The following is a 13,202-nucleotide window of genomic DNA, read 5'->3' as shown; positions in this document are numbered from 1 at the left end:
AAGTAACAATGTACATTACATAAGTTCTATCGCAGGAACCATTCAGAAGAGTGCATATGTCTACATGAAGTTTTTTGCTTCAAATTATCATACCTGCCATATCCGTGATTATTGACCATTCATCCTGGGGCAAAATGTATATGTTTAATTTTTTATTTATTCATTTAAGCAGAACAGATTAATGCCCTCAGGACTCCTGTTACATCAGAACAGTGTTTTATGCGTAATTACAAAACTTACAATCACAGTTACTTAGAAAATTATAATATTTTTAGTATGATATATCTTCAGCTTCTCTCTGCATGCAGTAGGCATTTGCCTGTTATACCCTCTTGGCAAAATTGTCGATTTTCCTCGGGCTTCCTAAATATCTTCTGCCCAGTGGGTATTAATCATCACGAGTTTTGGTAATCTGTTGTCTTCCATTCTTTTGGCATAGTCCTTCCAGTTGTTTCTTTATTCTTTAATCTGCTCATTTAAGTTTTTCACTCTCAGTTCTTTTCTGATGTCTACATTCACTCTCCCCTCAGACAGAATGTACATAGCTACTCTTCTTAGCAATTGGATCTCTAGTGCTTGTATTCTGATGGGAGCAAGTGTTGCTACTGTGTTTCCCAGCAAAGAGTTTCAAGGTCTAGGGAGCAGTAGCTATTTTGAGCAGTAGTGGATCAACAATAAGCTTGCTCAAACAGTCCACGGGTGTACTGCCAGTCCATAATGTCCAACGGGCACAATATTTCAGCATGATGGCGACATGTCTGCTTGCTGAAATATTGTGCCCGTTGGACACTATGGATTGACAATACACCTGTGGCCTGTTCGAGCAAGAAATACGCTGGGAGTAACTGATGACTCACAACAATAAGCTTGAGTATTTGGTCTGCAATGCCATCATGTACAGTAAATGATGAGCTGAAGGATTTTTTGACAGTGTTGTCAGCTCAAGAAAGAATTTTTCTCAACTTCCATCACTTACCTCTGCAAAATAATCAATAAGTATATGTTTCATTTATAGTTCAATGAAGGTTATTGCTAAAGTGAAGTACTGGTTTAGTTGCTTGGTTGGGACTATGGAATCAGCTGCAATTTGTACTTCACCTGCTCTTCCCTAGATCACACTAGCTTTTCCATAGAGCATCTGGTCTTTATGTTTTAGATTAATGTATTGGCATGTCTTAGTTATCATTTCTCTCAGTTTGATTGATTCTGTTTGCTTTCTGCATGTAATCAGTTTTATTTTCAAGGATAGGAAGTTGTTTGAGAGTCCAATGTGCAGTGTTGCCAACATTCATGGACTGTTATAGCTCTTCCATTAGCCAAGGTGCAGGTTTTCCCTTCAGGTTTCCAGTCTTTGGGGAAGCACATTTATTATGTAACAGAGTTAGTTTGGTAATGATGTGAGCTGATTTTCCAGGTACGAATTTCTGTGCTTGTAGATTTTGTGGCAAATATATGTGTGGGGGCCTGAATACAGGCTGTATTATGGGTAGGTGAAAGCTGAAATACTGTTGCATTTGGAGAAGAAACTACACACTTGAATTTCACAGTGAAGGTGCTGAATATTTATGTTAGTGTTCCTAGCATTATTTGCACGGTCCTAAGTCGAATTGAATTTTGAAGGGTCAGTTATGAAAGAGGCTATCCTGTCTACTTTTGGAGGTCTATAGAGAACACACACTAGTCAAATTTTTTAAAAAGGGATTTGATATTCATGAACATATATTTGTCTTGTTTGTCATTATTAGTATTGGATGTGAGCAGCGTGGTCTTAAACAAGTGAGTGTTTGTATACCAGTACTCCAATTCGTCATCTGTTACTTCTGTGATGTTGTAGGACAGTGGAGTCTATGCACTGAGGAGAGAAAGACTCACCTCAACTAAAATGGATCAAATTTTATTCATAAATGACAATATTAATTAATTTTTCTTTTATGGAAACATATGTGGTAATAGAGACTGTAAATGGTGACTACAGATACACTTCAATTACAGTTGTTATAATTCTTATGATTGTGTTTTTTCCAATAAAAATATCAAAATATAACAAGAATCAGTCTCCATTCTTAACATTTTTCCACTTCATAAAAAATATTTAGGATTTTGTTGTAATATTTATAACTTTTAGAGTAGATGAAATTTAAAACTTTTGTATCTGAAAGTTACTAGGGACATAACACAAAGTTATTGCTCCTCTTCATATGTTCTCTCATCAAATTGAAAAGGCAGTGTACCATCAAATACTTATTTTGTGAGTAAACAGTGAGTGGTGAGTCATGAAAAACAGTTAGTTCATTCCAGTGAGTGACCAGTTCTGATCCAGTCTCTGAAAAAAACAATAATAATAAAAAAATAATAAAAAAAAACAGTTTTGCCCATCTCTACATGCATGCATATGTTCAATACCCCTGTGAGTATTATTTGGTACGAGTATCACACACTAGAGCAATTTTCTGGAATGCGAGACATGAATGATTTGTAAGCCATCTCCTTTGTAGACTTATAGTACTTCCCCAGTATTCCACCAATAAACTGAAGTCTACCACTTGCTTTACCCACAACTGATTCAATGTAATCATTTCATTTCATATCCCTACATAGTGTTACACCCAGGTATTTGTATGAGTTGGCAGATTTCAATTGTGACTCACTGATATTATAGTCATAGGCTGCTATGTTGTTTCATTTTGTGAAGTGCACAATTTTTGAAAATTTAAAGCAAGTTTCCGATGTTTGCACTACTTCGAAATCTGATCAAGATCTGTCTGAATATTTATGCATCACTATAGATAACTGTCTCACCTGCAAAAAGTCTTGTTACTATTAATAATTGTCCACAAGTTTATTAACGTACAACATGTACAGAAGTGTTCCAACATACTTCCCAGGGGCACAACCAAAGTTATTTCTTTATTTCACGATGACTCTCCGTTCAAGATAACATGCTATGACCTCCCTATCAAAAAGTCCTCAGTCCTGTCGCAAATTTATCTAGTACATCATATGATCAAACTTTTTACAGTAAGCATATACGTGATATTGTGTAATCCTTTTTGAAATCAAGTAATACTGTATCTACCTGACTGCTTTGATGGTAAGCTTTCAGTATGTTTTTTGAGAAAAGTGTGAGTTTCAGTTTACATAATCAATGCTTTTGGAATCCTTGCTAGCTGGCATAAGGATGGAGGGGTGTTTCATTCTGTTCAAGATACCACATTGTGTTTGAGATCAGAATTGTTCAAAGATCCTACAACAAATTGGTGTCAAAGATGCTGGATGGCAGTTTTGTGGATCACTTCTACTAGCCTTCTCGTAGACAGGTGTGCATGTACTTTCTTCCAACTACTGGGCTCAGTTTTCTGCTCGAGGGTTCTACAATAGATTATGTTAGGAAAGGGGATAACTCAGCCACAAATTCTGTATGGAATTCGATAGGGATTGCATAAGGCCCTCGAGATTTGCTCAGTTGTAACAGTTTCAGCTATTACTCAATCCACTGACACAAATACTTACTTCATTCATTGTTTCAGTTGTACAAGGACAAAATTGAGGCAAATATCCTGGTTTTCCTTTTTAAAGGAGCATTTGAAAATGGAGTTCAGAATTTCACCTTTTGTGTTGCTACCCTCAATTTCAGTTCCTGTGTCATTCACTAGGAATTGGATACTAACTTTGGTGCCACTAACTACCTTTACATATGACCAGAATTTCTTTGGGTTTTGTGAAATATCATTTGACAATATTCTGCTATAGTAGTCTCTTAAGGGATGACAAATTGCTCTCTTGAACCCAAAATGTGTTTTGTGCAGCATCTCTGTGTCTATAACAGTATGCTTTGCTTTACACATGTTATGCAGTAGTTTTCATTTCTTTAGAAGTTTCTTTCCTGTGGCTTTATGGATGATCTCTCCTAATATGAACTGTCTTACTGTGTATATATCTATCCAGTGCCGTGTCAAATACTCTTTTGAACTTCTGCCATAGTTCCTCTACGTGCTCTGCACTGTGCTGAAAGTTTCAAGTTCCTCATTGAGATGACACTATTGCTTTTTTATCTAGTTTACTAAACATATTTATCTTTCCGCTCAGTTTAGTCATCATTTTTACTATGACAGTCATTGTTACCACAGCCACATCATGGTCACTAATACCAATTTTGATATGGGGTTCCTCAAAGAGGTCAGGTCTGTTTGTTGCCATTACATCCAGCATATTTCCATTAACCCCTCCCCCCCCCCCTCCCCCCTGCGCCCCCGCCAAGGGGCTAGCCACTCTCCACTCTTTGGTAGGTTCATATTTGACTGCAACAGGGCCTCAGCCTTACATCAGCTTTTCCTTTCTGTGCTGCATGTCTTATCCTCTTGCTATTCTTTTCCCCCTCCTTTGGGGAACATGTCTGGGATGTTTCTGGGAATGTTCTGCATTGTCTGTTGCTGACATAAGAACAGTCTCGCCACTGTTTTCATTCCCATTTCCTTTCTTTGTTTCCCTTCTCCTATCCTTCCTCCATTTTGGCGTTTGAAGTTCCTCTCTTTCTTCTTCCGCCCTGTGTTCTCCTGAAGGCCGTCTCACACGTCTGATGTGTAACAGGTGACTGGGTAATGTGTAATTCCCAAACAGGTGGGGTTTGCACATACACCCTGTTGCAGGCCAGGCCTGGGGAGTGGTGATTGTCTGAGCTGTTATCTTCCCAAATTGCCGATTTGTCCCTCTAGCAGGTATTCAGGAGATGTGAACTGAGGTGTGAACAATCACCTAAGGCGGGTGCGCCCCCATATAAAGGGCGCCCCAGTTGGAAGGAGCTCACCATAGAAAATGTTGGCAATCATGGGGAATTTTCTTTCAATGAGCCAATCATCTTCACAATCAACATCTGTTAAACATAAACGGAATGATGCTAATGAGTTAAAGACCCTTCCAGCTGCACCACAGTTCCTCATAGTTTCACGTACTGAAGAGTCAGTCAGTCCTTCGCAACAATACATCCGTTTTTTATACAGAAAGGTGTTGATGTAATTGCCAGCCATGTGAAATCCTGCTCTCGTTTACGGAATGGCACTTTGCTTTTGGAGACAGCCGAAATCCAATCATACCTCTCTGATCAGGATGTCCCAACATCAAAGCAGGCTATGAAATTATCACAATCCAACAGTACATTCCAAACCCAATGTGCTGCTACCTATTTCGTTGTTTCAACCACACTAGAATATCTTGTTGACACCCAGCCAAATGTGTAACTTGTGGTAGGGATGCTCAGGAGGGCAACTGTCCACCTTCTTTTTCCCGCTGTATCAACTGCAATGCCAGCCATGCCACCTCCTCTCAAGATTGCCCCATGTATCTTGATGAGTGAGTTGTCAAGGAGACCCAGGTAAAGGAAAAAGTGCCTTACCTGGTTGCTCATAAGTTATTGGCTAATTGCAAACCCTGTGTTCTACTGTGTGGCACGTATAGTCCTGTTCTTGCTACATCTCGCTTCATGAAGGACATGGCCACACAAACAAGCAACCTCAGATTCAGCTCTGAGGTTGCAATATCGCCCAGTGTCAAGGTAGCATTACCATCGCCACATCCAGCTTTGCAACACGCCATCAGACCTCCAGCTCAAGGGGTGAAGCCACCAGCTACACAACCAGCAGGCTGGAAAGGACAGAAGGGGTACTTCCATGAAGACTTCCTGCGTCCTTCCAGCCAACCAAAATGTGAGTCATCCTCTGCTAATCGGAAAGGCCCAAAGAAGTCCAACAAAGACAAATGGTCTTCTCCTTTGCCAATTCAAAGATCCTCTTCTACTTTGTCGCCATGTGATATCTTCGCCCGGCCATCCTTCGTGTTGCCAGTGTGCACCACCAACCGTTTTTCTGCGTCTGACTCCACAGACTGAGAGCACAAGAAAGCTGATGCTTCTGTGGACCTCATGGAGCAAGATCCTCCTGCCTCTGTGCCCTGTAGCAGCGAATCTTTGCAGGCTGGCACTCGGCAGCTATTGAGGTGACACCCCTCCATTTTTTCCTCATCATGACTCTCCACCAATGGAACATTCATGGCCTTCAGTCCCACAAAGAGAATTTACGGCTGCTTTTAGAATCACAGCATCCCCTTGTACTATGCTTTTTTCAGGGAAAAAAATTACGCCCTCATCACCGCTTTGAGCTTATCATTTCTTCCCGGTCTGTTTTGATCTTCCCCCTGAGGTTGGCATTCTGTCTCATAGGGGAGTCTTGCTGCTCGTACAGGATGTCTTTCATAGTCAACTCATCTCCCTAACTAGTATCTTCAAGCTGTTGCAGTTCGTCTTTTCCTTCGTCATCTGACTTTTTTCCACTTTGTACCACTTATATCCCTTTGCCATTCAGTGTCACCAGGGAAGACTTCCTCCAGCTTATTGAGCAGCTACCTCGCTCATTTCTGCTACTTGGCGACTTTAATGGCCATCACCGCTTTGGGGTTCTCCCAGAATCTGTAAGAGAGGTGCCCTCTGTGCTGATCTTCTTATTCAACTTAACGTCTCCTGCCTTAACACAAGAGCACCCTCGTTCCTTTCCAACTCCTCGCACACATATTTCCATTTGGACCTGCCGTTCTGCACTGCCCAGCTTGCCCATCATCTCTAGTTGTCCGTTCTTTTTGACACCTACTTGAGCGACCATTTCCCATGTGCCATCTGTTTGCTGACTCCTACCCCACCTTCGTGCACACCCAAGTGGCAGCATTAATCCTCCCCGGCAATCTTCAAAGAACAAGATTTCCCCAGTTACAATGACCAGGTAAATATCTTACAAACTTTATTCTTACCATTACAGAATGTTACATTCCTCACATTTCCTCTTTACTGTGCTGTACCCAATTCCCATGGGGGATTGCAGCACACGTGGACATTGGCGTCATTTGGAGCGCAGCTGCAACACGGCGAACGGAAACCCGAGGCTGCTGTTGGATCACCTGCTGCACTAGCTGCGCGTTGCCCTCTGTGGTTGCCGTACGCGGTCGCCCTACCTTTCCAGCACGTTCATCCGTCACGTTCCCAGTCCGTTGAAATTTTTCAAACAGATCCTCTGTTGTATCGTTTTTAGGTCCTTTGGTTACATTAAACCTCCGTTGAAAACTTCGTCTTGTTGCAACAACACTGTGTTCTAGGTGGTGGAATTCAAACACCAGAAAAATCCTCTGTTCTAAGGAATAAACCATGTTGTCCACAGCACACTTGCACGTTGTGAACAGAACACGCTTACAGCAGAAAGACGACGTACAGAATGGCGCACCCACAGACTGCATTGTCTTCTATATCTTTCACATCACTTGCAGCGCCATCTGTTGTTGAAAATTGTAACTACTGTAATTTCGAAAGTTTGTCCGCCTGAAAATGTACTGTCGTCCCAAGCATATTGCAACAAACGGTGTATTTCTGTCGCTGCTCGGCTGCTCGTTTAGTTTTTATTAGCGTTTCAAATATACCGGTCATTTTTGAAACACCCTGTATGTTATTATATAGAGTATGAGGAAGGAAAAAAACATCCACAAAGGTAGTGAAAGGGGAAAGCAGAGAGCTATTAATGCAACCAGAGGAGGTAAGGAAAAGCTGGAAAGAGTATTCTGATAAATTACTAAATGTGAAAAACGGCAATGGAAATGGAATAGAAGTACAGCAGGGGGGCAGGGGTCTGGAAGAAGAGGAGGATATAATGATGCTAGAAGTGGAACTAGCTCTGAGAAAAATGAAAACAGGAAAGGCACCTGGGATAGATGAAATTACTGTGGAGATGAGAAAGGCAGCTGGACTAGTTGGGCTACAATGACTATATAGACTAATAAGATGCATTTGGACCCAAAAATGTGTACCTGAAGAATGGGGAAAGGGAATAATAATCCCAGATTTCAAGAAGGGTGTGAGGAAAGTATGTGAAAACTATTGAGGGATCACACTCATATCCCAAGTAGCAAAAATAATGGAGAGGATACTGGAAAGAAGAGTGAGAGAAAAAGTGGAAGGGCAGTTAGAAGAGAAGCAGTATGGCTTTTGTCATGGTAGATCTACAGTGGATCCAATCTTTAGAGTGGGACAGTTGATGGAAAGACATTTCTTGACCTAGTGAAAGCATATGACAGTGTTCCCAGGGAAAAGATATGGGCAACCTTGAAGAGAAAGGGAGTTGGGAAGCAGACACTTGAAGTCATCCAGGCAATGTATGAAAAAAAGCTCTAGTTGTGGGCAAACATCAGTTGGAAGAACTGAATGCTTTAAGAATGTTATGGGACTAAGACAAGGAAGTGTGATATCACCATTGCTATTTATAATGGTGATGGATTAAATAGTCAAAGAGATAGAGGAAGGGGGATGAAGCTGTTACTACTTGCTGATGATATTGTGGTGTGGGGAGCAAGCAGTAAGGAGGTACAAAAACAGACAGACATCCTAAATGATAGGTCGAGAAATATGGAATGAAATTTAGTGCGGAGAAAAGCAAGACCATGGTTAGTAACCAGAGGGGATAGAGAGGGCAAGGGAAAAATTCATATTAAGGAATGAGATACTGAAAGAGAGGACAACTTTAAATATTTGGGAAGTGTGTTAATGGGGAATGCTCATTTGGAAACAGAAATTAGCAAAAGAATACAACAGAGTAGTACGTTTTACCAGCGTGTGAGGGCTTGGTGTGGGGAAGGGAAGTGCCACTGGGGTGCAAGCTGGTGTTATACAAGACTTGCTCCATACCCATACTAATTTATGGCTCAGAGACTTGGACTATGCCTAGAAGAGAGGAGAGTAGGACACAGTCCAGTGAAATGAAGTTTCTGAGAAGTATGCTAGGGAAGACAAGGAGAGACAGAGTGAAAAATGAAGATGTTAGGAAGGAAATTGGAGTGGAGAAGTTGGCTGAGAAAATTAAAAATAATAGATTTAAATGGTTTGGGCATGTGAGGAGGATGGGAGAGGGAAGAATACCAAGAAGAATGATGGAGTTCAAGATTGAGAGCAAGAGGCCAAGAGGAAGACCGAGAACAAGATGGGTTGATACAATATAGATGAGTTTAAGGAGGAGAAACCTGCTATGGAACCAAATTCTGGAAGAAGAATGGTGGAAAGACCGAGTAAAGTGGTGAAGTACCATTGATACCCCCAACCCGACCAGTTGATGGATAGAGGGGAAACGAAGAAGATGATGATGATGTTGATGGATTAAGGGCTCACACTCAAGGGTTTCCTTGTGAGTCTTGCCAAAACAATCTCACCTGCAACTTCAATTTTTATGTCTGTGGGATTGAGTTTTTTGTATACTGTGGAAAATGCACTAGCTCAGTACGCCATCTCCATGTAACATTAGCCTCCATTTCACTTCAGTTGCACATTTGAACTGCCAACAATTAATAGACCTCTACCCTTTGGCATTTGCGCTCTCTTCACGTGGGACAAAACACGTTTTCCCCAAAACAGGTGATGTGAGTCCTACTGGCTCAGTTTGTTTCAGTGAAAGAGAGCACTTTGAACTTGTCAGTTAGAAGGGTCGGTATAACACACTAAGCCCTGCCTGGTCCCTGTCCACCCTATACAGGATTGCTAGATTTACCATTCAGTTGCCACTCACAGCCAAGTGGATGAGTAGTGATGGATCATCACGTACTTTCTGCAGAGAAAACAGGATGCACAGGAGAGGATAGTACTTAAGGTACCTTTAGTACTAGTTCCACAGACACGTGGCTCTTAGGAGTTCTTCCAACACACCAATTAGCACCAGCTGCCAATTGTTTGACCATAGTCACGGTGATTCCCAGCTGCGTATGAATGTCGACCAACTTATTCCATGTCAGGGAACAGCATTCAGAGTGTATATGTATTTTGGCTCGTGCCATGTATTATGGGACAGTGAACAGACAACTTGAACTATGCGTACTGATTATTTTTTAATCTGTAGAGCTAACAAATTACTAATTCCTTATAAGAACTGAACCGTAACACAGACTGAGATTTCAATTAAGGCAATAGAAATTACTATTTTCTTAAAACTACGTAAGGTTAATTATAGTTGTTAGAAAACATGAAAATATGGTTAATTTACAATTTAACAGAAAACTAGATGTAACACAATATGTTGTTACAACATTTGCTACAGAAACTAAATCACAGATGCTGATTTACTAAAAACTAGGCTATCCACAGACAATAGTCTCAAAAATGTGTATTTATTTGTGATAATGTACTATGAAATTTGCAGTGATTTATTCTTTGGCAGTAATATGGTGATTAAAGTGATGTAGCAAAGGATTAGAAATTTTAAAAAAAGTTTAAGTAATTGTGTAAAAGAAATGATGAAACATTTGGATAAAGATAAATAAAAGTAGTTGATGCACCCTATGGGATTTGAGCCCACAATATTCAACATACTAATGTAACGGTGAAGCTGTGGTTCCATTCCAAACTTCATGCTATTTTTAAGGCTCTAGAGGATGGCAAGAAACTATTCAGTTCCTTTTTGTCTGTGAATAATAATAGGAAATAACAGAGTGCTGCTGACTGTAAAGCTGAGTTGCAAGGAAGGACCAATCACTTGCACTATACATATTTTTGGGCAATTAAGAGAATTTAGTGGATAAATTTTGTTTTGTTGTATATGATATACAGGTAATTAATTTTGCAGACACGTGGATGTTTGGTGTGACTTTGTGGGAAATGCTGACTTTCGGAGAGGAACCCTGGCCAGGTCTGGATGGTGCACAGATTTTGCGCAAAGTAGACCGTGAGGGTGAGCGACTGCCGCAACCTAATGCGTGCCCCCCAGAAATGTATCGCCTGATGCTCCAGGTACAGTGTCTTCAAACTATAAATAATAATGAAAATATGTAATTTTACAATTAAAACTGTAAGGTGAACAGTTATTTTAGTGTACATGCTAATTGTTTTCACCCACTTTCTTGACACTGCAGCAATACTAATAATTACATGCAGCTCTGGATGTTCTGTTCTGCTGTGCTGCAATAACAAAATAGGATACTTTTGGATTTATGTTCTCACAAATTGTACAGTTTATGATGGAACCTTTGAAAAGTGGTGCTTCATAGTTTATAATTTATATAGTGCGACATGACTTTACAGCCTCACAATGGTACTGTTATTGACATTTCCATGAAACAGTGATGTATCACTGAGAATATAAGGTAAATAGATGAAAGTAGTACAATCTCTTTCCAAAATAGAGAGAAAAAAATACCATTTACTGTGAATGTAATAACAAAACTATAATAAATGCAAGATGGCAATTCTGACAGAGAGACACAACTAGCTTTTGCGCTACTGATCCCTTCCTTGTTTAACTCTCTTTGTCTCAATAATGTGAAAATAAACATAATTTCAAACTTTTTCTTAAATGTAATCTTTATCTTCATAGTAAGCAACAAATGCAAGAAGAAATTGGCAAAAACAAACCCATAATAGAATTAAGAATGAGGTTTTACTTTGGAACTGCTAGGACATGCGGTTTTCATCCACTTTCTATAAAGAATAACATGGAGATTTCAGGCAGATATCGGTTTTTATCCACTTTCTATAAAGAATAACATGGAGGTTTCAGGCAGATATCACTGGGTACCCACGTACATCCTTTCACACACATATCTAAATACATCATTCATTCATCAGGTAATTTAGAACTCGTCAAGAAAGAAAACTTTCAGGAATGTTGAATGGATCAGCCCACATGCTTCAAATTTTATTTTAGCCTCTTGTGAAATTGAAGAATTCTTCGTAGTATGAATAAAAGCTAATAGGCCAGAATTTGTCTATTAAAAGTAGTGGAAGAAAGGCCACATGATGAAAATTCATGGAGTAATATGCAACATGTTACAACTAACAAACAAGTTGTGAAACACTCGACTACTTGGCTGATTGTGTGTATGATCTTAGTAGTACAATGTCCTCCACAGCGAATTGTCGTATTTGTAATTATCAATATGGAAAGGTGCCGTTAAAGAAGTAAGACTTCAAAGCCTTCTTCTGAGAATTGAACTAACTAGATATGAGTTGATTTGTTGCTATATTTGTGTACACAAAACACATTGCTTGACAGTATAAGCCACTGAGTTACAAGAAACTGAAAACCAACACCATTATTGCTGACTTCACAGCGGATATAAAACACCATGTTAGAATTCAGTTTTAAGACAGAAAATCTGTTTAAATGTGATTGTGATGGTTTTAACAGTAGTATGGAAAAGATGCTATCCGTTCTACAGTGGGAAATACCACCAGGCAGTGATGTGCATGTGTGTGCATGACCCTTCCATTCCCCCGACACACACACACACACACACACACACACACACACACACACACACACACACACACACCCCTTACAGTATTCACCCACCAATTGTGTTCAAAGAGTGTGTCAGTAGTGGTCTAGGTTTTACCGGACCGAGTGGGGCAGTGCAGTGGTTAGCACACTGGACTTGCATTTGGCCCTTTGGAAGTATGTGTGTAGTGCGCACGGGGCCCTGAGCTATTGCAGCCTCCTTTCCTTTCCTTTCCTTTGAAAGCTGCATTACCATCCCTCTTCCTCTTCCTCCCTCTCCTTGCTCCTTTGTCCCTGGCCTCTCTTTTCCCTCTTAGTGGACTTCTTTATGTCGACCTGGCTATCCTCCTGGCTTTGTTTTGGTCTGTGCTATTGTTTAGTTTGCTGTTTCCACCTCCTTTTCGGTGTTTTTGGTCCCCTTGTGGTCTGACCTCCATTTCCAAAAAATTTCCATTCAGTGTGAGCCATTTGGGGATGAACTCCGTACCTAGCTTCCATGGTGCAGGTTCCTCTCCCCCTCTCCTCCCCTCCCCTCCACCCTGGCACCCCTCCTGCTAGGTCACCAGCAAGGTAGCCAATCTGTGTGGTGGAGCTATTAAGTACCCACTTGGCTGAGCTCCCTTAAACCACAGGGATCACACTGCTAGTACCTGACCTGTTAACTCCTCGTGTATGCACAGGAGTTGGTGCTCATCATTTTGGGGCACCCGAACTCCCCGCAATGACCACCATGCCAGATGGCCCTTTCTGTGGCTGGGTGGCACCCACGGGGCGCGGGCCCATGATCAGAGTGGGTGGTACTAGGGTGGATGCCTTGCGCATGAAGCTACAAAAGCTTCACCATCCTGGCCATTCTGTGGCCATCTCAAAGAGTGGTAGCAGACGTGACACTCCTCCTTCTGATCCTTCAGCCTTCCCCTC

At 40.9% G+C, this 13,202-nt stretch overlaps 1 protein-coding gene across 3 annotated transcripts in view; it reads left to right on the top strand.

Moving 5' to 3' along the window:
* Nucleotides 1–13,202, top strand: part of LOC126353937 (activated Cdc42 kinase Ack) — a 403,423-nt gene that overhangs the window by 147,302 nt on the left and 242,919 nt on the right. For all 3 annotated transcript variants that reach the window (XM_050003203.1, XM_050003205.1, XM_050003204.1), the window contains exon 7: nucleotides 10,632–10,795. In XM_050003203.1, the coding sequence (XP_049859160.1) occupies nucleotides 10,632–10,795 (164 nt within the window). The remainder of the gene's footprint in view (nucleotides 1–10,631; nucleotides 10,796–13,202) is intronic.

The sequence above is a fragment of the Schistocerca gregaria genome, chromosome 3, assembly GCF_023897955.1.
Source record: "Schistocerca gregaria isolate iqSchGreg1 chromosome 3, iqSchGreg1.2, whole genome shotgun sequence".
Classification (NCBI taxonomy): Eukaryota; Metazoa; Arthropoda; class Insecta; order Orthoptera; family Acrididae; genus Schistocerca; species Schistocerca gregaria.
This window is presented reverse-complemented; position numbering and strand designations above follow the sequence as displayed.